The sequence below is a fragment of the Denticeps clupeoides genome, chromosome 1, assembly GCF_900700375.1.
Source record: "Denticeps clupeoides chromosome 1, fDenClu1.1, whole genome shotgun sequence".
In the NCBI taxonomy this organism is placed as follows: Eukaryota; Metazoa; Chordata; class Actinopteri; order Clupeiformes; family Denticipitidae; genus Denticeps; species Denticeps clupeoides.
The window spans coordinates 3,594,307-3,618,748 of record NC_041707.1 but is presented as its reverse complement, the minus strand read 5'-3'; the positions used below and the strand labels follow the sequence as shown (position 1 = coordinate 3,618,748).

At 44.5% G+C, this 24,442-nt stretch overlaps 4 protein-coding genes across 7 annotated transcripts; all 4 read left to right on the top strand.

Annotated features, from left to right (window-relative positions):
- Window positions 1–848: 848 nt before the first annotated feature.
- LOC114785400 (cathepsin L1-like) lies at window positions 849–2,985 on the top strand. Of its 2 annotated transcripts, XM_028971641.1 has the most exons (9): window positions 849–963; window positions 1,077–1,177; window positions 1,266–1,408; window positions 1,474–1,671; window positions 1,764–1,955; window positions 2,097–2,262; window positions 2,352–2,457; window positions 2,555–2,656; window positions 2,757–2,985. In XM_028971641.1, exons 1-8 carry the CDS (start codon window positions 950–952, stop codon window positions 2,652–2,654), a joined length of 1,020 nt encoding a protein of 339 aa, XP_028827474.1. In that variant the 5' UTR covers window positions 849–949; the 3' UTR covers window positions 2,655–2,656; window positions 2,757–2,985. The 2 variants fall into 2 exon arrangements, with proteins under 2 accessions (XP_028827474.1, XP_028827464.1); XM_028971631.1 differs by lacking the exon at window positions 849–963 and having other exon boundaries at window positions 984–1,177.
- A 2,308-nt stretch (window positions 2,986–5,293) lies between these two features.
- On the top strand, window positions 5,294–7,682 carry LOC114785421 (cathepsin L1-like). Its single transcript, XM_028971684.1, has 8 exons — window positions 5,294–5,321; window positions 5,402–5,502; window positions 5,593–5,735; window positions 5,887–6,075; window positions 6,167–6,358; window positions 6,442–6,610; window positions 6,961–7,066; window positions 7,376–7,682. Exons 2-8 carry the CDS (start codon window positions 5,403–5,405, stop codon window positions 7,473–7,475), a joined length of 999 nt encoding a protein of 332 aa, XP_028827517.1. The 5' UTR covers window positions 5,294–5,321; window position 5,402; the 3' UTR covers window positions 7,476–7,682.
- A 1,615-nt stretch (window positions 7,683–9,297) lies between these two features.
- Window positions 9,298–12,303, top strand: LOC114785407 (cathepsin L1-like). 3 transcript variants are annotated; one of them, XM_028971662.1, is made up of 9 exons: window positions 9,298–9,337; window positions 9,420–9,520; window positions 9,952–10,094; window positions 10,293–10,478; window positions 10,588–10,764; window positions 11,350–11,515; window positions 11,726–11,831; window positions 11,935–12,036; window positions 12,133–12,303. In XM_028971662.1, the coding sequence occupies exons 2-8, from the start codon at window positions 9,421–9,423 to the stop codon at window positions 12,032–12,034; spliced, it is 978 nt and encodes a 325-aa protein (XP_028827495.1). In that variant the 5' UTR covers window positions 9,298–9,337; window position 9,420; the 3' UTR covers window positions 12,035–12,036; window positions 12,133–12,303. The 3 variants fall into 3 exon arrangements, with proteins under 3 accessions (XP_028827495.1, XP_028827489.1, XP_028827503.1); XM_028971656.1 differs by lacking the exon at window positions 9,298–9,337 and having other exon boundaries at window positions 9,348–9,520; XM_028971670.1 differs by lacking the exons at window positions 9,298–9,337; window positions 10,588–10,764 and having other exon boundaries at window positions 9,348–9,520.
- Window positions 12,304–12,643: 340 nt separating this feature from the next.
- LOC114785392 (cathepsin L1-like) lies at window positions 12,644–15,590 on the top strand. The gene is made up of 8 exons (XM_028971618.1): window positions 12,644–13,114; window positions 13,275–13,417; window positions 13,505–13,696; window positions 14,516–14,707; window positions 14,795–14,960; window positions 15,078–15,183; window positions 15,266–15,367; window positions 15,465–15,590. Exons 1-7 carry the CDS (start codon window positions 12,790–12,792, stop codon window positions 15,363–15,365), a joined length of 1,224 nt encoding a protein of 407 aa, XP_028827451.1. The 5' UTR covers window positions 12,644–12,789; the 3' UTR covers window positions 15,366–15,367; window positions 15,465–15,590.
- Window positions 15,591–24,442: the final 8,852 nt, after the last annotated feature.

The window sequence follows — 24,442 nt, the reverse complement described above, 5'->3', positions numbered from 1 at the left end:
GAGACAGCAGCCGAGGCCCGGGCGGTTTTCCGGCGAGACGGCGTGGTGGTCTCTGCTCAGCTGATGACTGTGGTTGTAGCCTGTCTGCATTTTTTTTTTTTTTTTTACACCAGCAGCGAAAGTTATATTACTGTCACGGGGACAGCACGTCCCTTCATCAGTTTATGGTGTCAGGGCGTTGGGCCTAAAGAATCGCGGTGGAAACGCGGGTTTTGTCCTCATCATGCATCGCGCCTGTTTCATCATGAGACTGTGGACACCAGAAACTTTATTGCACATGTGACACGGGCAAACGTACGTCTCTCGACCACCTTTTATTGCCAGATGCCTCGTGACTCGGTGGTGACAGGCAAATCGCAGCGTTTGCGCTGAACCTCTGTCCTCCTTATACAGAATTAAACTGAAGAATCATCGCACCCTGTGTCTGTCTTATTCTTCTGGCAAGCAGGAAGTGTGGGTTATAAAGGCAGGATGTTCCGTGTTTCTATAAATAAAGAGAAAAGGGGGTAAGAACCGAGCGAAGATGCACTTCGCACTCGCCCACGCGTCTTTCTCCAGGTTTGCATCTTGTGGAATAAGCCATTTAATATGTTTCAGAAAGAGGTGAGATAAGATAAGACGATCCTATTAGTCCCACAAGTGGGAAATGTACAAAATTGTAAAAGATTTTACGAAATTACAGTAGAAGAACATCCCATGACTTCCAACCACAAAACATCAGCCATCTCCACATGACCTTGGGAATAAGGTGAAATTCAGTCAGCCTGTCGCCGTGGGTTTTTATTTTCACATTATCTTTGAAAAGTGCCGGCGTAATTTCCCTACAGCCGAGTCACGCTTTTGCTGGCCCAGTGGCACTTTTTTATGGGTGTTGTGACAGGCACCTGACCGCCCGGCCTGTATAAATAAGGAAGAAAGCGACGGGTTTCCTTCAGCCACAGGTGGTTTCATGCACAACCTCAGGTGAGGAGAAAACTCGTCCCCTCTCTCTCTCTCTCTCTCTCTCGCTCGCTCGCTCTCTCTCTCCATATAGATATGGTTCTCATCGGCCGGGTTCATTTCGCCGCCTCTCGCAGAATGAAGCTGCTCGTCATCGCAGTGGCCTGCTTGGCCGCGGTCAGCTGTGCCAGCATCTCCCTCGAGGATCTGGAGTTCCACGCGTGGAAGCTGAAGTTTGGTAACGGTTCCGCCACTTCGTCTCGTGTTAAACAGTACGCTTTTTGGCGCATTTTGAACTCATGTCCGGGTCACGTTTGCGTCGAAAGGGAAGTCATATGGCTCGGCTGAAGAAGAGGGTCACCGTAAAGCCAACTGGATCGCCAACCGCCGCCTGGTCCTGGTCCACAACATGTTGGCCGACCAGGGCATCAAGTCCTACCGCCTGGGCATGACTTACTTCGCCGACATGGTAAAATATTCGCGAGATGGCGGTGACTTTTCAAACTCGACTGACCTCTGTCCCTTGCTCCTCAGCACAACCAGGAGTACCGACAGGCCGTCTTCCACGGGTGCCTGAGGACGGTCAACCTGACTGAGGCCCGCCGGGGAAGCACCTACCTCAGGCAGGTCCAGCACGCTGTCCTGCCCAGCACCGTGGACTGGAGGGACAAGGGCTACGTGACTGAGGTCAAAGACCAGAAGGACTGTGGCTCTTGCTGGGCTTTCAGCACAGTGAGTTGACGAGTGGCGGTCTTCGGCCCAGCTCCGCCTCCATCGCCTCGCGTCTCACAGGCCTCGCTTTTGTGCTTGCGCTTTGCCGTCAGACCGGCTCGCTGGAGGGCCAGCACTTCAGGAAAACCGGGAAGCTGGTGTCCCTCAGCGAGCAGCAGCTGGTGGACTGCTCAGGCGACTACGGCAACATGGGCTGCGGTGGAGGTCTGATGGACTACGCCTTCCAGTACATCGTCGCCAACAAAGGCATCGACACCGAGGACTCGTACCCTTACGAGGCCACGGTAAGTTCAAGTGAGCTTTATTGTCATTTCGGTACATGGTGACACGATGGTGCTACATGAAACGTTGAAATAAAGTTCTGCACGTGCGAAGTTCTCATCCGCGGACTTCTGCATCCGCTCGATATCCGCTTCCTTCTTTAGGACGGCCAGTGCCGCTTCAAGGCGGACAGCGTCGGCGCCACCTGCAGCGGTTACGTGGACGTGACCAGCGGGGATGAAGCTGCCCTCCAGGAGGCCGTGGCCAGCATCGGCCCCGTGTCCGTGGCCATCGACGCCGGACACTCGTCCTTCCAGCTGTACGAGTCAGGTGGGGGTGTCTGCCGCAGTAAACAGTAAAAAGGGCCGCCGCTTTCCCACCCCGTACCCGACCGCTAACCAGCTCATGGCCGGTGTTAGGTATCTATGACGAGCCCGACTGCAGCAGCACCGACCTGGACCACGGCGTGTTGGCGGTGGGCTATGGAACCGACAGCGGTCAGGACTACTGGCTGGTGAAGAACAGGTAACCCGAGCCGGAACAACGAGTGGAACGTGAACGAACTTCCGCCGGGGTGTGAATTCACTTTTTTATTATTCATTTTTTTGCGCCTACGTTCTAGCTGGGGCCTGGACTGGGGAAGCCAAGGTTACATCAAGATGTCCAGGAACAAGAACAACCAGTGCGGCATCGCCACCGCTTCCAGTTACCCACTGGTTTAACGGTTTGTTCAAAATATTAATCAGATGCAATAAGTGAACCGCGATTTCTGACAGGTTTTTGAATAACTTGACGACAACTCACCTCACGTTTCCGTCCTGCAGATGCTCTGTGTCAAAGGGACAAAGAGACCATGGTGTCACGGAGGCGTAATTCTCGAAAATATAATTCTTAAATGGACATAATTCAGAAGGGCATTCCCAGTAGTCTACCTCATGGTTTTCTATGTGGAGTTTTTTTATTCAATTAATAAGCTGTTTTTTTTGTTTTTTTTTAAAGAGTAGGATTATGGTGCAATGTGATGAGAATCAAATAAATGTGTTTAAAATATCATTCCTTGTGTCTTCTTTTGAAAAAGCTTTATAAAATGAAGTTGGTTCGTTTAAATATAAAATAATAGAGAATAATCAACTGCACTTGCAGTTAAAATCGAGCCGAACCGAATTAAAGAGTCGAACCAGTAATTTTCTGTCAGTCAGGCATTGAGAACAGGGTTGTGGATCACACCACCCAGCCACCACTGCCTTCCTTAGTTCTTCAACTGTATACAAATACCCATCCACTCTGGGCAGAGGGGGAAAAAATAAAATAAAATCATTTTCTGGAACATTTAGATGTCACCACGAGTGACTGGGAGGAATGAATCATCTCATCACAACATGCTCTTCAAAGAAAATTGCAACAAAGCATTCCCAGAATAAAAAAAAAATGCTAGAAATGAGTAAAATGATGAAGTTCACAGTAATATTTTTCTTTCTTATTGTGCTTCATATTTGCATTGATCTGGAAACGTCATCTTTGCAAATGAGAAAAAAACCCACACTCCCTCTTTACTTGACAGAAGTGTGCATCCGCTGCTAAAGCAACCCAACGTGAGTCTGAACACTTCATCAGCAAAACGAGAATCAGAACAACAGGAAGCTGCAAACCGAAAGGAAAAAACCAACACACAATAGGCGGTAGCTGAGATATGTAAGAAGAACATCACACCAGGCAGGAAAATAAACTCCTGCAGTTGTTTCGAACTGGTTCATGTGGTTTGTGGTATCACTGTTTTTTTACCCTCATGGATTATTGAAGGGTGAGAATCTCATGGGCGTACGTGACATCGTCGCTTTTACAGAAGAGAAAAAAGAAAAACTGACCATGTGTTCTTCTAACGTTGTATGGTGATTCCAACACATTTCTTTAAACATGTGGATGACAGAATACATAATGAACAAGATTTTTTATTTTGTTAAAAAAACATGATAAATCAATGTTTCAAAAACCAACCTTAATAAATCGTAGCGTTCTTTTAATGAAGACACGGTAAATGTTACATATTTTTTCTCACACACTATAAAATCGAAGGCCAGAGTGTCAAACTGCAGGAAACCCACAGAACCAGTTACGTTCAGTTGATCCCTTTACGTGTCCTTCTCTCTGCGTCCTGCACAGAATGACGTAGAGCTGCAATCGAGGCCTAAAATGTTTTTCTTGAGTGCTAGACTAAGAGGGAAAGGAAATGGTCGGCTTTAAAACATAATCGCCTCAGCATCCATTTTCATGTCCGTCGCGATTATTAAATGCATCACCTGACAACGGTGGCCAAGATCTGCAAAGCAAATGAACGTTTCATTACAAAATTAACAATAAAGAAACAAATGTACAACATGCAAAACCCTTTTCAATCACTTTTTTCGAAGCAGCGAAAGACAAGACTTTTCAATGACTTTTTCAAATACAAACGCTGAAAAACGAAAAACCAGCCCGGATGGCTTTGTCAGAATGAATGATAATGAGTCGGTCAGTGTGGTCGGCAGGGTGCTACATATATCTCCCATAAATCCCCAATCATAAGCACATGACAGACAGTAAACGTGCGGTTAAGGAAGCTCAAATTTACCACGACGCGAAGCTTCACGTCCACATCTGCTGAAACCGCATCCGTATGTCAAGTTCTTCATTTAACCATTAAAACTCTTGAGAGGCAGACAATGCATTGGTGCTTAATCATGCATAATTATAAACACACAAGTTCTTCATAAATCATCCGGTTGCGTCCTGATAACAAAGTAAAATTGACTGAATACTATCCGTACGGCATTAACTGGAATCAAATTCCTTGTATGTGTGTCCAGCTGCTGGTCAATTACAATCACTATAAACCATTTAAATTATGGCGTAGATCAGTATATACAGTGGATTTAAATTAAAAGGGCCTTCAGCAATGCCTGTTGAACTTTTACACGTATTTATTTCCTTTCACCGAACAGATTTGTTCGTTTTTCATGTGAATTGGACAGGTCGTAGGTCACATTAAAGGCGGGAGAAGTTATTTACTTTTTCCATCAAATAAACTGTCTTTTTGGCAGGGATGTGCAAACTTGCTTCATGTATGCGGTTATGCATGGAACCTTTTCCACTGGTCAGATGAATGAAATAATATCATCAAGCTCTGTAGAAGAGGTTCAATGTCATGTGACTTCAATGTTTGATGCGTGTTGCACGTTACCTCAAAATAGGCCTTTTCCTTCTCCTAAAAGATCTTGCAACACACTGGTCAGCACTCATGTTTTACTCACACCGTATGATTACTACACGCATGCACATGACTGTTACTCAGCTCCGTCTTCTACATAAACCCAACGCAGACGTCCACCAGCCACTCACACTGGACAGGTCGAGTAAGGAACACCCCTGATGAATTAGATATGAATTTGGAATTGTTTGTAATGTATGTGACATTTCTCTTTGCGCTTTGCAGAATGAAGCTGCTGATCGTCGCCGCCGCCTTCCTGGCAGCCGTGAGCTGTGCCAGCATCTCGCTCGAAGACCTGGAGTTCCATTCCTGGAAGCTGAAGTTTGGTAAACTGGCCAATATGCGTTGATTTACGTTACTGCATGACCAATAAATGAAGGTTGCAGACTTCACACGGTTGCAAACGCTCTCGACAGGAAAGTCGTACGGCTCGGTTGAAGAAGAGGCCAGCCGTAAACTCACCTGGCTGGCCAAACGTCGGCAGGTCCTGGTTCACAACCTACTGGCCGACCAGGGCATCAAGAGCTTCCGCATGGGCATGAATTTCTTTTCTGATATGGTAAGACAGATTGTGCAGGCCTAATGTGTATCGTGCGACATAAATTAGAATGGCGCTGAGGTCCTACAGAGCTGGAAAGCCATCGGATCCTCGTTCATTCAGTTATCGCACTCCCGGTGGCTTCTTTCTGACTTACACCTTGCACTCACAGACCCGGCAAGAATATATCCTGTCACAAGGGTGCCTGAAGAAAGGCAACTCGAGCCGGAGCCGCGGTGACGCCACGTTCTTCAGACTGCCACATGTGGCAGTGGCAGATGATGTGGACTGGAGGAAAGAGGGCTATGTCACCGAGGTCAAAAACCAGGGCCAGTGCGGCTCCTGCTGGGCTTTCAGCACCGTAAGTGCTGAGATCCTACTAAACTGTCATAAAAACGCCTTTTCAAAAATTTCGAGATGATTCTGATGAATGTTGGTGCTGCGACCTCCAGACCGGCGCGCTGGAGGGACAGCACTTCAAGCAGAGCGGACAGCTGGTGTCCCTGAGCGAGCAGCAGCTGGTGGACTGCGCCAGCAGCTACGGGCCGGACGGCTGCAACGGCGGCTGGATGGACAGCGCGTTCACCTACATTAAAGACAACGGAGGCCTGGACACCGAGGACGCGTACCCCTATTACGGCCAGGTGAGACAGTCACGCGTCCACCGAGCGCAGACGACTCGCTGGGACTCATCCTGGATCAGATAAAACCCATCTCTCTCATGAAGGAGGAGGGAAACTGCAACTACGACCCCTCGGGCGTTGGAGCGACCTGCACCGGCTACGTGGACGTGGCCGAGGGAGACGAAAATGCCCTTCAGCAGGCAGTGGCCACGGTGGGACCAGTGTCTGTCGCCATTGATGTCAACCACGACAGTTTTATGAGCTATCAGTCAGGTGGGCTTGATTTATCATCATGCTCCCTTTTTAAATTGACTTCAATTAATAGGAATAATATTTTAATGTTTCCAACAAAATTCTGCACAGTTAAAAGAAAATAATTTGATCATGTTTAAATTGGGTTCAATGCCAAATTACATTTCATCAACTTTAAAAAAACCAAGCTGAACCAACTTATTATTTAGCGTTTGAAATAATGCAAAGTATATATTTCACGCAGTGTATAATTCATATTTTACAGAGCGAAATATACATTGCATTTTTTTATAGAACAATTTGTTAGATTAGGTAAGAAACGATTGGCGTTACGCGTCAGCACGCTGTGTTGGTTCTGTTACTCACACCAGGGATTTATGACGAGCCGGCCTGCAGTAGCACCGACCTGGACCATGCCGTACTTGTCGTAGGTTATGGAACAGAGGACAACCAGGACTTCTGGCTGGTGAAAAACAGGTCAATAACCAGATGATCAGAAATCCTTCATGCAGGGTTGCATCTAACCAGAAGCACAAATCATGCAGAATGTAATGTGTACAATAATGTATAGAATTTTAATTGTAACGTGTAGAAATGAAATATACAAAGATAAAGATGATTAATACACAGTAGATTAATATACAATATGTTCTGTATGATACGTTTGAATATGAGTAAGGGATCATCACACGGTTCTTCTCGCTCAGACTTACTGGCATTTCAACCCAACATGTTCTCTTCATTCAAACATTTTCATGGCATTGAAATCATGTCTGTACATTTCAGTTGGGGCACTGAATGGGGAGATCAAGGCTACATCAAGATGTCCAGGAACAAGAACAACCAGTGCGGCATCGCCAGCGCGGCAAGTTATCCAACAGTCTAAGACAGACACGGAGGAGCAACGTCTGCAAAACTGAATGCAATATTTGGGACCACAGCGTTACATAAATATAAATCCAGGAGAAAGTAAAAAGGAGAAATAAACAGTTATTTATTTCAATAGCACAGTACATTGTCAAGATTGGAGCTGGAACTGGTGTGCTCTGTACTTCTTCACATCAAGTGTAAAATAAACCATGCATTCACTGGGTCTTTGTTTGTCACGTTTTACCTTGGTGATGTGTTTGTGTTGGTTATCCTTGTCCAAGGCTTTTCCAGTCCACAGTCTGATTCAAACTTTTTAATTCATGACACTGGCATAGATCAGCCCCAATATTATTATATAAAACAAAATGTAAGACCACTGCTCACAGCAGTCACTCCTGCACCACAGAAATTCAGCTTTTTTCAAATGATATCCAATCAGGAACTTTTCTGGTTATTGAGTTAATGATTGGTTTGTGTCACGAGGGCTGGACATGGCGAGGAACGAGGACGCATATGCACAACGTCACAGGACAGGGGGTTGAATACGTAATAAACAGGACAGGGGAACATCACCAAACAATGACCTGACCTCGAACAGACACAAACAGGAGAGTTTTATACAATGATACACAGGCGATAACAATCAGGGAACATTACACAGGACGAACATGAAACTCCGGTCCGAACTCAAATTCAAATTTCAAATTCAAATTTTATTTGTCACATGCACATTCGTACACGGTATGATGTGCAGTGAAATGCTTTTTGCAACTGCTACAGACCACAGTATTGCAAATGTTGCAAGTAAACAATGAACCAATATGCAAATATTGCAAACATAACCAAATATTACACTTTTACGTCTTTAAAAATAAAATATGTGTAACTGGTAGGGTGAAGGTGTGCAAATGAGTTACAGTTTTTTTTACAATGTTTAAAGAAAAGAGAAAAAGAGCCATAAAAAAAAAAAAAAGAGCAGTAAGGTAAAAAGCGCAGAGTCATTTTGTGCAAAGTGATTTTTTGAGCAAAGTAGTTTTGTGCAAAGTGATTTTGTGCAAAGTGAAAGCAACCTCTGCCGGACCGGATCATGACAGTTTGGTTAACCCACTGGAAGTCTTGCAGTAGTGTGTCTCTAAACCACGCTGTGCTAGTTGTAGGTTACGGGACATACAGCATTCAACGCTATACTGGCTGGTGAAGAACATTTTCAGAGCCCTTATCCAGAGCAACTTAAAAATGTGCTTCAAAATCGAGGTGTGATGACAGAGATAAAAAAGATAACTTTTTTCAGATCTAGGTTTTTTTTTTTGCCATCGAGCCTGTTTTTTTTTTCATCTTTAATAAAGTGCTTCGGCTTTTGCTCTGCAAATGTGTCTGCCTCTGCTTCTCTTTGAAACACACCACAACACATTCCACAGACCACCATAATCTAAGAACATGTTCAATGGACAATAAAAATGAATAAACTTTTTTAAATGTGAAAGGTTTGCAATGTTGCAATGTTATCTTTCATTTACAGTAAAGATAAATGTGTAAGTGTGTCATGCAGCATCAGGTTGGAGGTTCCTCTCAATGAGCCCAATTTTTGCTGTGGTTTTGAAACAGGAAACACATAAAAAAAAAGAAAAAATGTAATTCTTGTTCTTCCATGCATTCCTGTTCATGTAACGGACTGTTCGGTTTCAGATAAATTTGCACTTTGTACTCGTGCTGATCGTATTTGTGAATGTTCAGTGACATTTGCTCAGATGAAATTACCGCATGCTTCTCACATGACTGCCTGGAAGTGCTTTTGAATTGAAATCCAGGGAAGAGAAGCTCACTTTCATTTTCACAGCGAGTCACAACAGGTCTGACCAGACAGTCCTTCACAACCGGGTAACGTGAGCCCTCCACCCACTTCCTTTGCTGCTTAGCGGAAGAAAAGCAAAATGCATGTTCATGCTGTCTGCCCTCTCAGCATGAACCTGCTGATCATAACCGCGGCCTCTCTGGTAGCCCTGACCCGTGCCGGGGGCGCTCTGCAGGACCTGGAGTTTCAGAAATGGAAGCTTATGTACGGTAAATATCCGAGTCGCGTTGAAATAGTGGTTCTTTTGTTCAAGAATAGCATTCACGCTCAAGGACAATGAGAAGCACAATTCTCAATTCAGAGTGCATGGTGTGTGGAGCTGTTCGCTGGTCTAGTCTGGTCTAGCCCTGTTTTTAGGGCTTCTAACCAACTGTATGTTCAACATTTACAGCATTTATCAGACGCCCTTATCCAGAGCGACTTACAATCAGTATTACAGGGACAGTCTCCCTGGAGCAACTTAGGGTTAAGTGTCTTGCTCAGGGACACAATGGTAGTAAGTGGGATTTGAACCCGGGTCTTCTGGTTCATAGGCGAGTGTGTTACCCACTAGGCTACTACCACCCTACAGCTTTGATTTATTATACTTAGTTAATTTTTCACTTAATCCACTACAATGGTCCTTCTGTTTCTCACACAGGAAGATCCTACAATTCACCTGAAGAAGAAGCCCGGCGTAAACTCACCTGGCTGGACAACTACCGCTCAATCCTGGTCCACAACGTACAGGCTGACCAGGGCCTCAGGACCTACCGTCTGGGCTTGAATCAGTTTGCTGACATGGTACAACTGTGAATTTAAGACTCTTTGTTCTCATTGAGATTGTGGTCCTGCCCACCACCCCTTCCTATAGAGAAACAAGAAATGAAAATGTAGAACAATACATTTTGCAACACATAATGCAAAATAATACATACAAAGAATGTGCAAGACAAGTTGAATAAGAGATGAAGCGCACTGTACGATGGTTGCCTTCCACAGAACAAGCAGGAATACAGAAAGACCCACAGACTGCTTACCAACTCGACCAAGGTCCACCATGGCACAGAGTTCACCCGGCGAAAATGGCGAGGTGAGCTGCCCGACGCTGTGGACTGGAGAAAAACAGGCTGCGTCTCTGCTGTCCAAGACCAGGGCGGGTGCAATTCCGCGTTGGCCTTCGGCTTTGTAAGTAACAAGGAGTTTCGCTTGATATGTAGTGTGCTTGGGAACCTAAAGTGTTCCTGCTGGGTTCCATATTTAAAACCGTACATATTTTCATCCCCGCTATGAGAAGGTAGGAGCCCTGGAGTGCCAGAACTTCCTGGAGACCGGCGTCCTGGCAGCTCTGAGCGTCCAGCAGCTGATAGACTGCTGCTGGGCCTGCATCAGAGCCTCAGTCCCCATGTACGTCGAATGCATACAGTCATACGGGGGAATTGACACTGAAGAATCGTATCCATTTGAAGGAACGGTAATGTGCATGTACAACGAAAAGACTGTTAAACTCCTACAACACCACACCTTCACCCGTACGCAACATTTGACATTTCATACTAAATCTGCCCAAATCGCCCGTTTGCCTTGTCTCCTCTGAAATACCCTGAATACACTTGAACCAGTAAAATTGTTTTTATAGGTATTTAAGCTTAGTTTCATGTTAGTGCAATTTTCCTAAAGTCATATTAATGTGTGTTCTTTTTATATTTTCTTTATAAATGGTGGGTCTGTGTGAAACAACTTTTTGAGTCACTGTATACTGTTGTATTGACAATAAACCTCTCTTAAATATTGAATCAAAATTGATATGGACCGACATGCATCACTGAAAAAATCCCAATTCAAAATAAAATAAAATTAACATAGAAGTGCAAAAGCAAAATTGCACTCTCAGTGTGTTCCAAGGCACAGTTCTGTGAAACGAGCCCAGTCGGCTCTGCATTAATGGACAGAGACGACGCCTAGTGGCTGAAAGAGTGTACTGCATGTCACCCAGCTTTGAGGGGCAACTTAAAGGCACGTACAAACCGCTATTTCTTCTCTGATCTGTCCCGTACAGCCAGGAGATTGTCGCTTCAACCCTAAGACCATTGGTGGAACGTGCTCTGGGTACGCGCTCATGACTCCAGGGAATGAGGATGCCCTTCAGGAAGCTGTGGCTCTCGTAGGACCAGTGATCGCATTCATCGATGCATCACACCCATCTTTCCAGTTCTACCAATCAGGTGTTTTACTGAAGAACTGCCGTGCCATAGCTCAATGTCATAAATCAAGCAAATGTGTGGAGGTTCATAAAAGCAGGATGTTTGTGTGCTTTTCTTAGCCCAAGAAACTTTGATAAAAAAAAAATCAGCATTTCATAATATCACAAAAGAACAGTGTTAGGTACAGAGGGAAGACATCTGGAGCAATTAACATGTCTTAATTTCATTCAGGAGTCTATTATGAACCTAACTGCAGCAGCACTGAGGTGGACCATGTTGTCCTGGTGGTGGGTTATGGACAGGAGGACGGTCAGGACTACTGGCTGGTGAAGAACAGGTAGATGTGCACCATTTAAACCAGCCGGAACAGTGATGGTCGACACTTGATTTGATGCTTTTAGGCAAATGCATCAGGGGTTCAGTGCTTGTTTCATCTTCAGCTGGGGAACTTTCTGGGGAGAAAAGGGGTACATGAAGATGGCCAGGAACAGGTCCAATATGTGTGGAATTGCCTCTGACGCTGGCTGTCCAAAGGCATGAAGGTAATTAACTTCTGATGATTAAAAATAAGAATGTTGTATAGAAATGCTGTTAGTTAATGGCCATCTCAACACGGCCATCTGTCTCACGTTCCACAGATCTCCACAAGATCCTGAATGCTGAGGAACTTTTCCACCAGGCTTTCTCGTGTCAATTGTCTTTGCAACGATGAAGTACAACCTTATTCACGCTCTTGTCCAGATTGTCTTGCATAAGTTTTGAATAAAACATGTTTTATTCAAAATATATAAATGTTTGACAAAGATAAATACGCCTTTGTAATGAAGGAAAGCCACGGCAACATCAGGACACACACACACACACACACACACTGGTGAAAGTGATTGTTTTTTTTTTTGTCATTGTGATAAAGAGCAAGCACAGCACAGGGTGACACACAATTTAATGTGTCCTCTGCTTTTAACCATCACCCTTGGTGAGCAGTGGGCAGCCATGACCGGCGCCCGGGGAGCAGTGTGTGGGGACGGTACCTTCATCAACGGGACCTTGGTGGCACCTTGACTGTTCGGGATTTGAACCCACAACCCTTCGGGTGCGAGTCCACTTCCTTATGGAGGGGGCAGGTGTGCACTGAAGGTGGATCATGCTGCAAGATCTCATGCAGAAACACAAAAAGTCATTATTAAGGCTAAAGGTGGTGCTGCATTTCACATACATGCAGGTCAATCAACATCAACTGTTAGTCATCAAAAATTAGATGCCAATCACAGAATGATGAAGGACCAGGATCAAACATGCAAACCCCATTCTGGCCTGGAGCAGATTCCATATGTGCTGCAGAAAGATATCTCAAGAAGTATGCACCCATACATACCATTCATACAAGAAAAAAAAAGACCTGGAAGATGTCACGTGTCCAAAAAACGAGAAAAGCCTCACCAACCTCTCCAACTTACATTAGTTACATTACTTTACTGAGACCGAGGAGAGAAGCAGCATTTTCATTTCGTCCCCTCAACATGAACCTGCTGACGCTCACGGCCGCCTGTCTGCTCGCACTGACCACTGCCGGGACCGATCTAGAGGACCTGGCGTTTCGAGAATGGAAACACAAACATGGTAAGTATGGATATGCCTTTTATAAGTACTTGTGCTAGTTTTAAGATTAAGAATTAAGAACATAAGAATAGTTTGCCAAGAGTTTTTTTTTTTTTTTTTTTATATTATTTAAATATTTATTCCAAACGCTCTTTTAACGAGTCCAGTGGTTCCGACACAGGAAAGAAGTACAGCTCACCTCAGGAAGAATCTCGGCGTTTGCAAATCTGGCTGAAGAACTACATCTCCGTTCTGCTCCACAACATAGACGCGCACCAGGGCTTAAAGAGCTACCGTCTGGGCACAAACCATTTATCTGACATGGTACCATTACACCAACGTGATGAAATAATAATAAATGGTATAGATAAAAAATGTGCCTTTGACACGTCATTCCACAAATGTTTTCAGCCCAACGAGGAATTCATAAAGACTCATGGATTTCTGAGCTTTGCCAACATGACCAACATTGATCAGGGCACTACATTTCTGAAACAAAAGCGGCAGGAAGGTCTGCCTGACACGGTGGACTGGAGAAGCCGAGGATGCGTCACTCCTGTCAAAAACCAGGGCAGTTGTGGGTCATGCTGGGCCTTCAGCAGCGTAAGTACAGCTGCCAGGGATGTAACGACAAAAATCTATTCGAATGTGTGAGGATTAAAACTGGGATAAAAATTTATTGCGATTTCTGTTTTTTGGCTGCATCTAATTCTGTAAAGAAAAAAGTGAGGAAAAAAACCCCATAGTGAACTTTTATGATCTTGAATCGTATTTAAATTGAAAGCTGAGGCGTGTGTTGAGACGCTCGACATCAGGTGAAATGGCCGAAAAAACAGACAGCAGTCAGCTCAAAAACTAATATTTATTTACTAAAATCTAATATTTATTATTTACTAAAATAATATTTAGGAACGTCAAACTACACCCTATATATTTTGTGAATATAAACTGAATATACCCAACTGGTGTGGAAGGTTATTGAAGGAGTTCCTATTAAAGTTGTAGTAGATCCTTTGCCGCATATCTTTATTAAGGACATTGTTATTGCATGTAAAGTCAAGCAAGTTACAACCATTCACTTATAAACAGTCACACAATGCTGTTAATAATACCATATTTAGTCAACAATATTACATCATACGTTTCGTTATCATGACATGAGCAAGTTTTATGATGCAGTTAGTTGACGAAGGTACTTTCGTTGACAACAACACTATGAGCCTCTTTCCCAGACATGCCCCTGTCAGAGTATTAAAGATGCAATGCAGCAGGCTTCAGTCTTAGGAATTAATTGTGATTAATCATACAAAATATGTAATGAATTACTTTCAGAATTTTGTTTTGCAGAGCACCTTTAAGGAAGGTGCATCATGCTACTTCCATATTCTAAGAAATTGACGATTCTACCTTTCTGTACCACAGACTGGGTCACTGGAGTGCCAGAACTTCCTGAAGACGGGCGTCCTGGTGTCTTTGAGTGAGCAGCAGCTCGTAGACTGCTCCAGCTCCAATGGGACTCGTGGCTGCTATGGAGGCTGGATGCAGGCAGCTTTCCAATACATTAAAATCAATGGTGGGATCGACACAGAAGACTCCTATCCATATGAGGGTGTGGTATGTGCCAGGCACTAAACAGACATAGATAGATATAGATTTTCTGTGGAAATCGGTGAACTTCTAACCCATGTCTGTCCTGCCCAGGATGGCATGTGTCACTATAACCATGGGAACATCGGTGCAACCTGCTCAGGGCACATCTTCGTGAACCCTGGAGATGAAAATGACCTTCAGCAAGCTGTAGCTTTGGAGGGAACAGTTTCTGTGGCCATTGATGCATCACCCATTTCTTTCCAGTCCTACCATTCAGGTGCAATCTGTGTATATTCAGCATGGGATTGATCTGATCATTTCAGGTTTACTTAGATACATGGAACTAGATAGTTGTAATTTCAGCTAATCCGACAGTTTTAATTTGCTCCGGCAGGAGTCTACAACGATCCCGCATGCAGCAGCACTGAGGTGAACCACGCTGTGCTGGTGGTGGGTTATGGACAGGAGAATGACCAAGACTACTGGCTGGTGAAGAACAGGTAAAAAGGTGCATTTTCTATTATTAAAAGTGTTGATGAAAAAGTCTAATCATTAAAAGAACACCAACGCAATATTTTTCAGCTGGGGTACGGAGTGGGGCGATGGGGGCTACATCAAGATAGCCAGGAATCAGAACAATATGTGTGGCATTTCCTCTTATGCCATCTACCCGATAGTCTGAGGGTAAATATACAGACTAGAAAAAGTAAAATCTTACAAGTGAGAATTTGGAAGAAATAAATGAAACCATAAAATTTGCATTTCATCTCCATTTCCGCAGATTCCCTCAGCATGAAAAGGTTCTAAGACCTGAAGACATGAGCACTTACTCTAATACAAGCTCTTAATTGTGCTGTTTTTTTTAGACATTTTTTTGCATAGCTGTAAATCATCATTTTAATAAACCCAATAATGTCAACCAAGAATAAACTGTGGAATTATTGAAGTCCAGTTTCAGTGAGACATGACCCAATAGACACGTCTAACGTGATTTTAATGAGACTTTATGCAACATCTGGCTGTGTGTCAAATTCCTCCTCCAAATTGCGTTCCAACCGAGAAGCCCCTCCTGCGACTCTCCGCCCCACCCAAGGCTGTGGCGCATACACCTTCATTCAGTGACTTGCTTCGTGAGGTGAACTGTTATCTCGAGAAATAAACATCTCTCTGACGGGGGAAGGAAGCGCAGAGGCGGGATATTTATTGAACAATAAAGAAATACGGCACGAAAACAGGGGACACAAAAGGGGAAAAACACAAACAAACCCGCAGGCGTGTGGCCATTTCCAGGACTCAAAAACTATGCACATATGTCAATTGGTCCACAAAGAATGTCACAGTCACATAAGTCATTTGTTAATGACTTATTAGTGATATGAACTATTTCTTATGTTTAGTTAGTTGCTGTTTCTTTGTTCCCAGTTATGTCAGTATAATTATCATATGCATTATAGCAAAATTCAGGGGGCAGTGGTGGCCTAGCGGTTAAGGAAGCGGCCCCGTAATCAGAAGGTTGCCGGTTCGAATCCCGATCCGCCAAGGTGCCACTGAGGTGCCACTGAGCAAAGCACCGTCCCCACACACTGCTCCCCGGACGCCTGTCATGGCCGCCCACTGCTCACTCAGGGTGATGGGTTAAATGCAGAGGACAAATTTCACTGTGTGCACCGTGTGCTGTGCTGCTGTGTAATCACATTTAAAAAAAATAAATAAATAAAAAAATTACATGAGTGCATGATTTTTACATTAATTGCAGACATGCATAGCGCATAGTGCCTTTTTACATTTACATTTACAGCATTTATCAGACGCCCTTATCCAGAGCGACTTACAATCAGTAGTTACAGGGACAGTCCCCCCCTGGAGCAACTCAGGGTTAAGTGTCTTGCTCAGGGACACAATGGTAGTAAGTGGGATTCGAACCCGGGTCTTCTGGTTCATAGGTGAGTGTGTTACCCAATAGGCTACTACCACCCTTTTACCTGCAGCTGCCATCCATCCTGACACTCTGAATCTGTGATGGCCGCCACACAGGGTAGTAGTGCACCAACACCCTCTGCACTTTATTGCTATTCAAGGAGTGGCTTGAATAGCAAAAACAATAGATAAGTAGGCCAAACCTTGATTTTTTACAGCCGACAATTTACTAGAAATGCAGATAAAATAGAACACACACAGTTACACATACACACTCACAACAGTAGCAAAATCGGTTTGACTCAACCTCCCCTACAGATTCAGAATCATTTCTGTTAATAAGTCAAAGTCAAGTCAAAGTCATACAGAGAATTGAAATCGCGTTACTCTCAGACCCATGGTGCTGACAAGTAACATTAAATACAACAATAACATTAAATACAAAGGTATAAAAATAAGCAAATATATAAAATATAAAAACACAATATACAAATAAGGGCACATGGTGGAGAGTGCAAACCACGTAAACAATGTGAACAATGTAGTGTAACAGAGCTTGTAAAGCCGGTCTGTATTCACCAAAATGTTTACCTCCCTTTTTTCCTTTTAACGACTATTATTTTGCAAAAGAGTGCTAAAATATGGTTACAACAAGCTTTTATTTCAGTGCACAGAGCCTTAAATTAGTGTACTATTCAAGTCAAACCTAATGAAAGTGAAAGTGATTGTCATTGTGAACCACAGCAGCACAGCACACGGTGACAAAATTTGTCCTCTGCATTTAACCATCACCCATGGTGAGCAGTGGGCAGCCATGACAGGCGCCTGGGGAGCAGTGTGGGGGGACGGTGCTTTGCTCAGTGGCACCTTGGCGGACCGGGATTCGAACCGGCAACCTTCTGATTACGGGGCCACTTCCTTAACCGCTAGGTCACCACTGACCTTACAGCACCTGGTCTCCCATCCAAGTACTAACCGTCCCCAACCCTCCTTAGCTTCCGATAGATGAGACGAGATCGGGCATTCTTCAGCTGGTTTGGTTGTAAGCGACCATGTGTTTGATATTTTAGTGTGACATTACAAATAAATGGCCGACACTGACTCACAACCATGGGTGATTATGCAAAAGCACTGAGTAGATATGTAGAGTCATGCCTGGAATCTTGAGGGTGGGCTGTCAGATAAGGAAGTCACCAGGTCACATGTGAGCGCATTTCAAGGTATGGAAGGCATGTTGGGTTTCACACTGACGAACAATCACTTTCGTTTTCCCTGAAGACACGGTGCAGGACAACAAGCTCTACCCGTCAATTCAGGCTCAACATGTGAACACGCACAGTGCCTGTACACCTTATACATACCAGAACAGGGCAACTCCCTGAACCGTCAAGGTGCCACTGAGGTCCCCTTGATGAAGGCACCGTCCCCACACACTGTTCCCCGGGCACCTGTCATGCTGCCCACTGCTCACCAAGGGTGATGGTTAAATGCAGAAGACACATTTCACTGTGTCACCGTGTGCTGCGCTGCAATGTTTCACAATGACAATCACTTCACTTATCCCACAAGTGTCTTAGCGAGCAGAAGGGACGTCATCAAACACCTCTTCTGTTCTGTATCATGTTTCCTGATTGTCTGGAGTTTCCAGATTCTGGTCATTCTTATGTGGTATTGAATCTGCACATTCCAGAGGGGACCCAAGATGTCAACAGCTGTAAAATGTTTCAGTATCTAAAATAAAAGTTCAGAATCAAATTTGTTGCTGCATCAGCTTGGAATTTACATGAAACCTTTTGTTTAAATCTGATTGAGCTTTTGCTGGTGAGAGCTTAACAGGGACTAGAAGCACCTGATCGTAACATCATAGCTCTGTATACTCCTCTAAAATCATGCTGTAAAAAGAGAAGCATAACAACTATCTACACAAAGCACTGTATTCAAACCACTCCAATCTGATGTTACCTGGCAGAGAAAGGCGTGGCACATTAGAGGTTAAAAGGATGATCAAGGTACTGTCCCCACAGACTGATGGGCTAAATGCAGAGGACACATTTCATTCTGTCACCGTGTGGCAATGACAATCACTTCACTTTCACTTTCTATCCCTTTGCCTGTGGTGCATGACAATAATAATATTACACTAAGTAACTGTCCAAAAACATAGTAAAAATGTAAGATTGTCATTTTCCAGTGTGGCATTAAGATTATGACTGCGGAACAAACATGATATGACATGAGCACTTCTACGAGCACATACAGTACAGGCCAAAAGTCTGGACACACCTTCTCATTCAATGTGTTTTCTTTATTTTCATGACCATTTACGTTGGTAGATTCTCACTGAAGGCATCAAAACTATGAATGAACACATGTGGAGTTATGTACTTAACAAAAAAAGGTGAAATAAGTGAAAACATGTTTTATATTCTAGTTTCTTTGCTTTGATTACTGCTTTGCACACTCTTGGCATTCTCTCGATGAGCTTCAAGAGGTTGTCAACTGAAATGGTTCTCCAACAGTCTTGAAGGAGTTTTAGCACTTGTTGGTCCAGCTCACCCCAAACCATCTGGATTGGGTTCAGGTCCGGTGACTGTGGAGGCCAGGTCTCCACTTTTTGTTAAGTACAGAACTCCACATGTGTTCATTCATAGTTTTGATTCCTTCAGTGAGAATCTACCAACGTAAATGGTCATGAAAATAAAGAAAACACATTGAATGAGATGGTGCGTCCAAACCTTTAGCCTTTACTGTGCGTTTGTGTCACAACCTTTAGGCATGATGAGGCAGGTGAACAGAGGAGGACGAAGAGGTGACGAGATGACGAGGAAGAAGGACGCAATTGCACGATGTCACGATACAGGGGTTTAATTAGTGCAGAACAGGACAGGGGAGACATCCGAGATGTTGGTGAACATGTAACATATCAAAGGCCCGACGGCGAACAGAAACGAACAGGGCAGCTTTATACACTTAAATAGGTGAAAACGATTAGGGAACATTACACAGGACAACAGTGAAACTCCGGATCCCGAACCGGAGTAACCCCTTCCGGACCGGATCATGACAGAGTGTGTGTGTGTATAAAATATATATATATATATTAGTCCGTCAGTCCTTCATTTTGAAACCTGCCTACTCAGAACAGAGAGACAAAACACGGACCATGCCGAGTGCAAATTGTATTTCTACCTTATCAGAGATTTCATAAAGAAAACACATTGAATGAGATGGTGTGTCCAAACTTTTGGCCTGTACTGAATGGATCGACACACATTTATAGTCGTGTCGGGTAAGACGGGAAAATGTTGCATTTCACATTATTACATTTCTCCCTGAGAGACAGATGACATTCATTCATTTTCATTACAGCCACACAGCATCTGTGGTGCGATTAAACTGCGCCCAGCATTTTTAATTTGCCATTTCCCAAATATCACACAGGGCTCCGCTCAGATAATATTTGTACAGTGGTGAAGGTGGGAAAAATGATTAAGAATTTAATCAGTCTGCAATGTTTCTCTAACTCAAATATGAAGTTGTAGCGCTGTGATCACAATTGATCGGTGGCATCGGAGACACTGGGCACTGTTTTTTAATAGGTGCGAGACGCTAGCTTGTTAGTTAGGGTCAAAGGTCCAGGATATACGGCAAGATAATCTGCACGAATAAATTCGTAAAGCAGGAAAACAAAACAAAGTGCTGCTTTATGGTGCACATGTGATGTGTTGACACAATGAGGAAGAAACGTACACGAGAGCTGTCAATCATCAGGCTCCTCCCATTTCAAACACATCAAAAACCTTGCCCTTTCCACAGAAAGGGATTCACAGATTTATAATATTTAACCAACTGAAGCATTAAAATACAGAATGGCCCACAGGTAAGGTCTAACCGGGCAGCTAAAAATATATAATTACTAGCACATTAAATGAATCACGGGTTATTTTGCATGGGGGATACCTGGACTTAGGAAAGGAAGGAAAATGGACCCGTGTAATCAGAAGGTTGCCGGTTCGAATCCTGAACCGCCGAGGTGCCACCGAGGTGCCACTGAGCAAATCACCGTCCCCACACACTGCTCCCCGGGCGCCTGTCATGGCCGCCGACTGCTCACCAAGGGTGATGGTTAAAAGCAGAGGACGCGTTTCACCGTGTCACCATGTGCTGTGCTTGCTGTCACAATGTCACAAAGACAATCACTTCACTCAAATATTGCCACGTTCACACGTTTTTTTTTTTATGGCATTGTGATTAACAGCAAGGATACAGTGAAATGTGGTCTCTGCATATAACCCTTGACCCTTAGTGAAAAGCGGGCAGCCATGACAGGCGCCCGGGGAGCAGTGTGTGGGGTTTGGACCCAAATTTGATTTCTTACCCACTAGGCCACCATCTCTCAGAAACAGTCATATGAACAAGCAACAATTTATTAAAATGCTTGGATTGCGGTTTTAAATGTTCATTATACACTGAATGAAAAAGAACAAAAAGAAAACGCACGAGAACCTGGTGCGGCATCGTCTCCCCACCGGATGGCGGCAGATGACAAGCAGAGTGGCTCCGGCACGGAAGCGCCTGAGCGCGGACAGGCCAGTGCGCCCACAGCCACTGCCAGTAATGATGTGGCAGTGACAAATGGCCGAGTTCACGGCGGCGCGACGTGCCATCGGTCAGAGTTCCCTGCGCCGATGAAATCAGAACATCACCATTTCCTGTCAGCGCGGGTGTGCCTCGCGTACATGCTTGATGAAAAGTCTCAATGCATTTTGTCACCCCCAGTTTATTTATTTATTTGTGCTCTGCCGTCCTTCACTTAGCATCGAATAAGATGCCAGTCAAGTGTGTCATCGCGCAGAGTCCCCCCGCGGGCGGCGATGTACTGGTATTTATTGTGGATGGGTTATCCGGTTTCATCACCCATTCTGTGTCTCGCGTGTGGGGAAATTGGATGTCAACTGTGTTCGTCACATTAGTGGGGGAACATGTGTGATTGTGACAGACAGGAGCTCTCGGCGGCGGTGCTTCCCACGCCCAGACAGAGCGGGAGAGGGAGCGAGAGAAACGTCGACATGCAATTTCGGAAAAAAACTGCCCCCGCTTGTCTGCGTTTCCCGGCCTGCGGAGCGAGGACACAACGCCGCCACGCTGTCCCATCGACCGTCTCCAAAGTCTGAAAGCAGGTCCCCCTATCCCACTGCGGTGACACCCCACTGTGGGCTCGGTGAGGGCCCAGTGCCACCGGTACCATAAAAGACCCCCGCACAAGGGCGCAACTTGGGCCTAACATTGGATGGGGGGTACCAAGTATTCAGCGGGAGTGAGTAACATTACCAGATGATTAAACATGCTATTATGAAATGAGTAAACAAAGTTATTAAGGCAGGAGCATTCATGTGTTTATTAATCATAATGATGTGATTATATTGGCTGTGTCTGATTTTTACGGGGGTGGTGACGCCCCACAATCTGAACATCCCCCCACATCACTACCCCTCTGTGCTTTTTGTGGAGGAAAAACCTTGTCTTTTCATTAGAACAGAACTGTGGGAAAGTAGGCTGTAGTAATGTCATAAAATCAGTTGTATTAATCTATTCTATTTATTATTCAAGTAAAATGTAAAACGTAACATGCATGTGATTTTCATTTATGCTCATTACAAAAGTCAGGTACACCATAATTATGCCAGAAATGTAAAAACATAACCTCAATTATCAATAACTGCATTAACTGAAATGTATTGTCATATGTTACAGAAATATTGTGTGTTTTTGTTGATTTAATTTTGTTTTAGTTTTGATTATTGGGCTAAATCTGGCAACATTGGTTGCTGGTTGCTCATTAACAATGTTCATAAAACAAGGTTGCTTAATTAACGAAAATGCATTTAACGTGATTACTAACCAGGACTAGTTTCCACTGCTGTCGAACTAAAACTCTGAAACTGATGATGTAACGCCGATGATATAACAATGATGATGAAATAGCAAATCTGCCATTTTGCAGCTTGTCACGCACGCAGCACAGCGCTATTTCTCAACCCCAGACTGTCTGAAGATGAAACGACAAGTTCTCTTCGAGCCCCTCTGCAGCCGGGGAAGGCGTTAGAACCGCCACGACTCTGAGACTTTATAAAGTCTAGTGCCAGATTTCAACGCCTGCTGTCCCACGTCAACCTCAACACATTACCAAACCAGCTGTAAATCTTGGCCCGAGCCCGAAACAACCCGGGTTCTGGCTAATTTTGGACCATTTTGGTCGGGTCAAGTCGAGCTCATGTGGTGACCACGAATTTCCGGTCTATAGTACCTATCCTTTCTGTATTACTTGCCGTGTATACCTTTGTTTTTCGGTGATTGGTAAATCATAATAATAATAATAATAATTAATATTAATTTGATTTGCATTTTTAATGATTTTAATGGTTTTGGTCCCTAACAGGGGAAGTCAGGGAATTTGCCGGGACTCTGGACGGGTTTTGGTCCCTAACAGGGGAAGTCAGGGAAGTTGCCGGGACTCTGGACGTAGATGCACGGTCGGAGACAATAAACAAAGATGAAGTAGCGTCCAGTGCGGCCGCTCGGCTTTTGTCTGGAAGTGGGGACGACAGGGAAGTGTTAAAGCGAGACACAGCTGTTCCAGTCCAGTTATCCTCCTCCACCCTCCGTAATCCCACCGACTTCCTTTTCCAGAAATGACAATCAGCTGCACAGCGAGATACGATGATCCGAGAGACAGGCGAGGACAGCGTCGGAGCGAAGCTCGTCACTCTTACCCGTGACCCCAATCTCCCTGACCCCCGCGAGATAAGTGACTCGAGTGTGTGTTTGTGTGTGTGTATATGCGGCATATACACACACACTCACACACACACTCACCTCCAGCAAGGCCTGATTAATTATATATTATGAGAAAAGGGCAATTATGATTCTAAAGGCTGATTGTTCACATCTGAGCAGAAATTCTGCACACCTGTGACTCCTTATTACCTGAATTATAGATTACATGGCAAGAGAGGTTTTAAAGTTGCTAGGCAACCATACCTTTCAAATTAGCCATATTATTAGTGACGGAAAATGTGTTCAAATTGGTTTACATTACAAATACATCATCAATCATGTTTTCATGTCACAGCCAGTTCATTTTCAGTTCATTCTTGTTATTTTCAATTATGTATGTTTTGTACAATTTCTCATTCGCTAATGAAGCACAACAGAGGTGGAACCAGGGTGGAAAATGGTTTTCGTGCCACTGGCACATCAGATCATTCAGTCGGTGCAAACAAATACAGTTTCGTACTAAAAACGGGACTTAAATGTCGGGGCCCACAACCGCCAGCAGCCTCTGGAGAGGAGGGTACAGGAGAGATGAGGCCGCGACTGGAAGGCTCTTTGATTTCGGCACTATTAGGCCCTGGGGTTTCGAATCCGCGGGAAGATTCCTCGAGGCAAACAGGCGTTTTAAAGTGCGCTTTGCATTTGGGAGTAGCTGACCTGCATGCCGTACAAAGCGCTCTTGTCCTCCAGTTCGCCCACGGCTGCTGAGCAAGCCGTATGATTGAGATTTTAACAAGGGCGGACGGCGGGGGTCCCCTGAGCTGGGATGGCGCCGGAGCTGAGGTCCCCGATATCTGGGCGGTTTCCGCAGGGACGCGCCATACAGTAAAGAGAAAACTCCCACGGGAGTCCGCAGCCCTCTTTATTCCTATCCCGCTCAGCCTTTCCTGCGCACAATGCACAGCTCCATTACAGCGTTCCAGCAGTTGTCCCGATTCCCAGGGGAACCGCAGACTACGGGGACAAGCAGGAAAACCTTCAACAATCTGCTAATGTAAAGAGATGCTA

Bases quoted from the DNA above. Each gene is read 5' to 3' on its own strand.
- LOC114785400 (XM_028971631.1), top strand. From the start codon at position 1,036: ATGGTTCTCATCGGCCGGGTTCATTTCGCCGCCTCTCGCAGAATGAAG. The intron at 1,672-1,763 runs GTGAGTTGACGA...CTTTGCCGTCAG, and splicing joins CTTGCTGGGCTTTCAGCACA to ACCGGCTCGCTGGAGGGCCA. The intron at 1,956-2,096 runs GTAAGTTCAAGT...TTCCTTCTTTAG, and splicing joins CGTACCCTTACGAGGCCACG to GACGGCCAGTGCCGCTTCAA.
- LOC114785421 (XM_028971684.1), top strand. From the start codon at position 5,403: ATGAAGCTGCTGATCGTCGCCGCCGCCTTCCTGGCAGCCGTGAGCTGT. The intron at 5,503-5,592 runs GTAAACTGGCCA...CGCTCTCGACAG, and splicing joins TTCCTGGAAGCTGAAGTTTG to GAAAGTCGTACGGCTCGGTT. The intron at 6,611-6,960 runs GTGGGCTTGATT...TACTCACACCAG, and splicing joins TTTTATGAGCTATCAGTCAG to GGATTTATGACGAGCCGGCC.
- LOC114785392 (XM_028971618.1), top strand. From the start codon at position 12,790: ATGCAAACCCCATTCTGGCCTGGAGCAGATTCCATATGTGCTGCAGAA. The intron at 13,418-13,504 runs GTACCATTACAC...AAATGTTTTCAG, and splicing joins CAAACCATTTATCTGACATG to CCCAACGAGGAATTCATAAA. The intron at 15,184-15,265 runs GTAAAAAGGTGC...AATATTTTTCAG, and splicing joins TACTGGCTGGTGAAGAACAG to CTGGGGTACGGAGTGGGGCG.
- LOC114785407 (XM_028971656.1), top strand. From the start codon at position 9,391: ATGCATGTTCATGCTGTCTGCCCTCTCAGCATGAACCTGCTGATCATA. The intron at 10,095-10,292 runs GTACAACTGTGA...TGCCTTCCACAG, and splicing joins TGAATCAGTTTGCTGACATG to AACAAGCAGGAATACAGAAA. The intron at 11,516-11,725 runs GTGTTTTACTGA...AATTTCATTCAG, and splicing joins TTTCCAGTTCTACCAATCAG to GAGTCTATTATGAACCTAAC.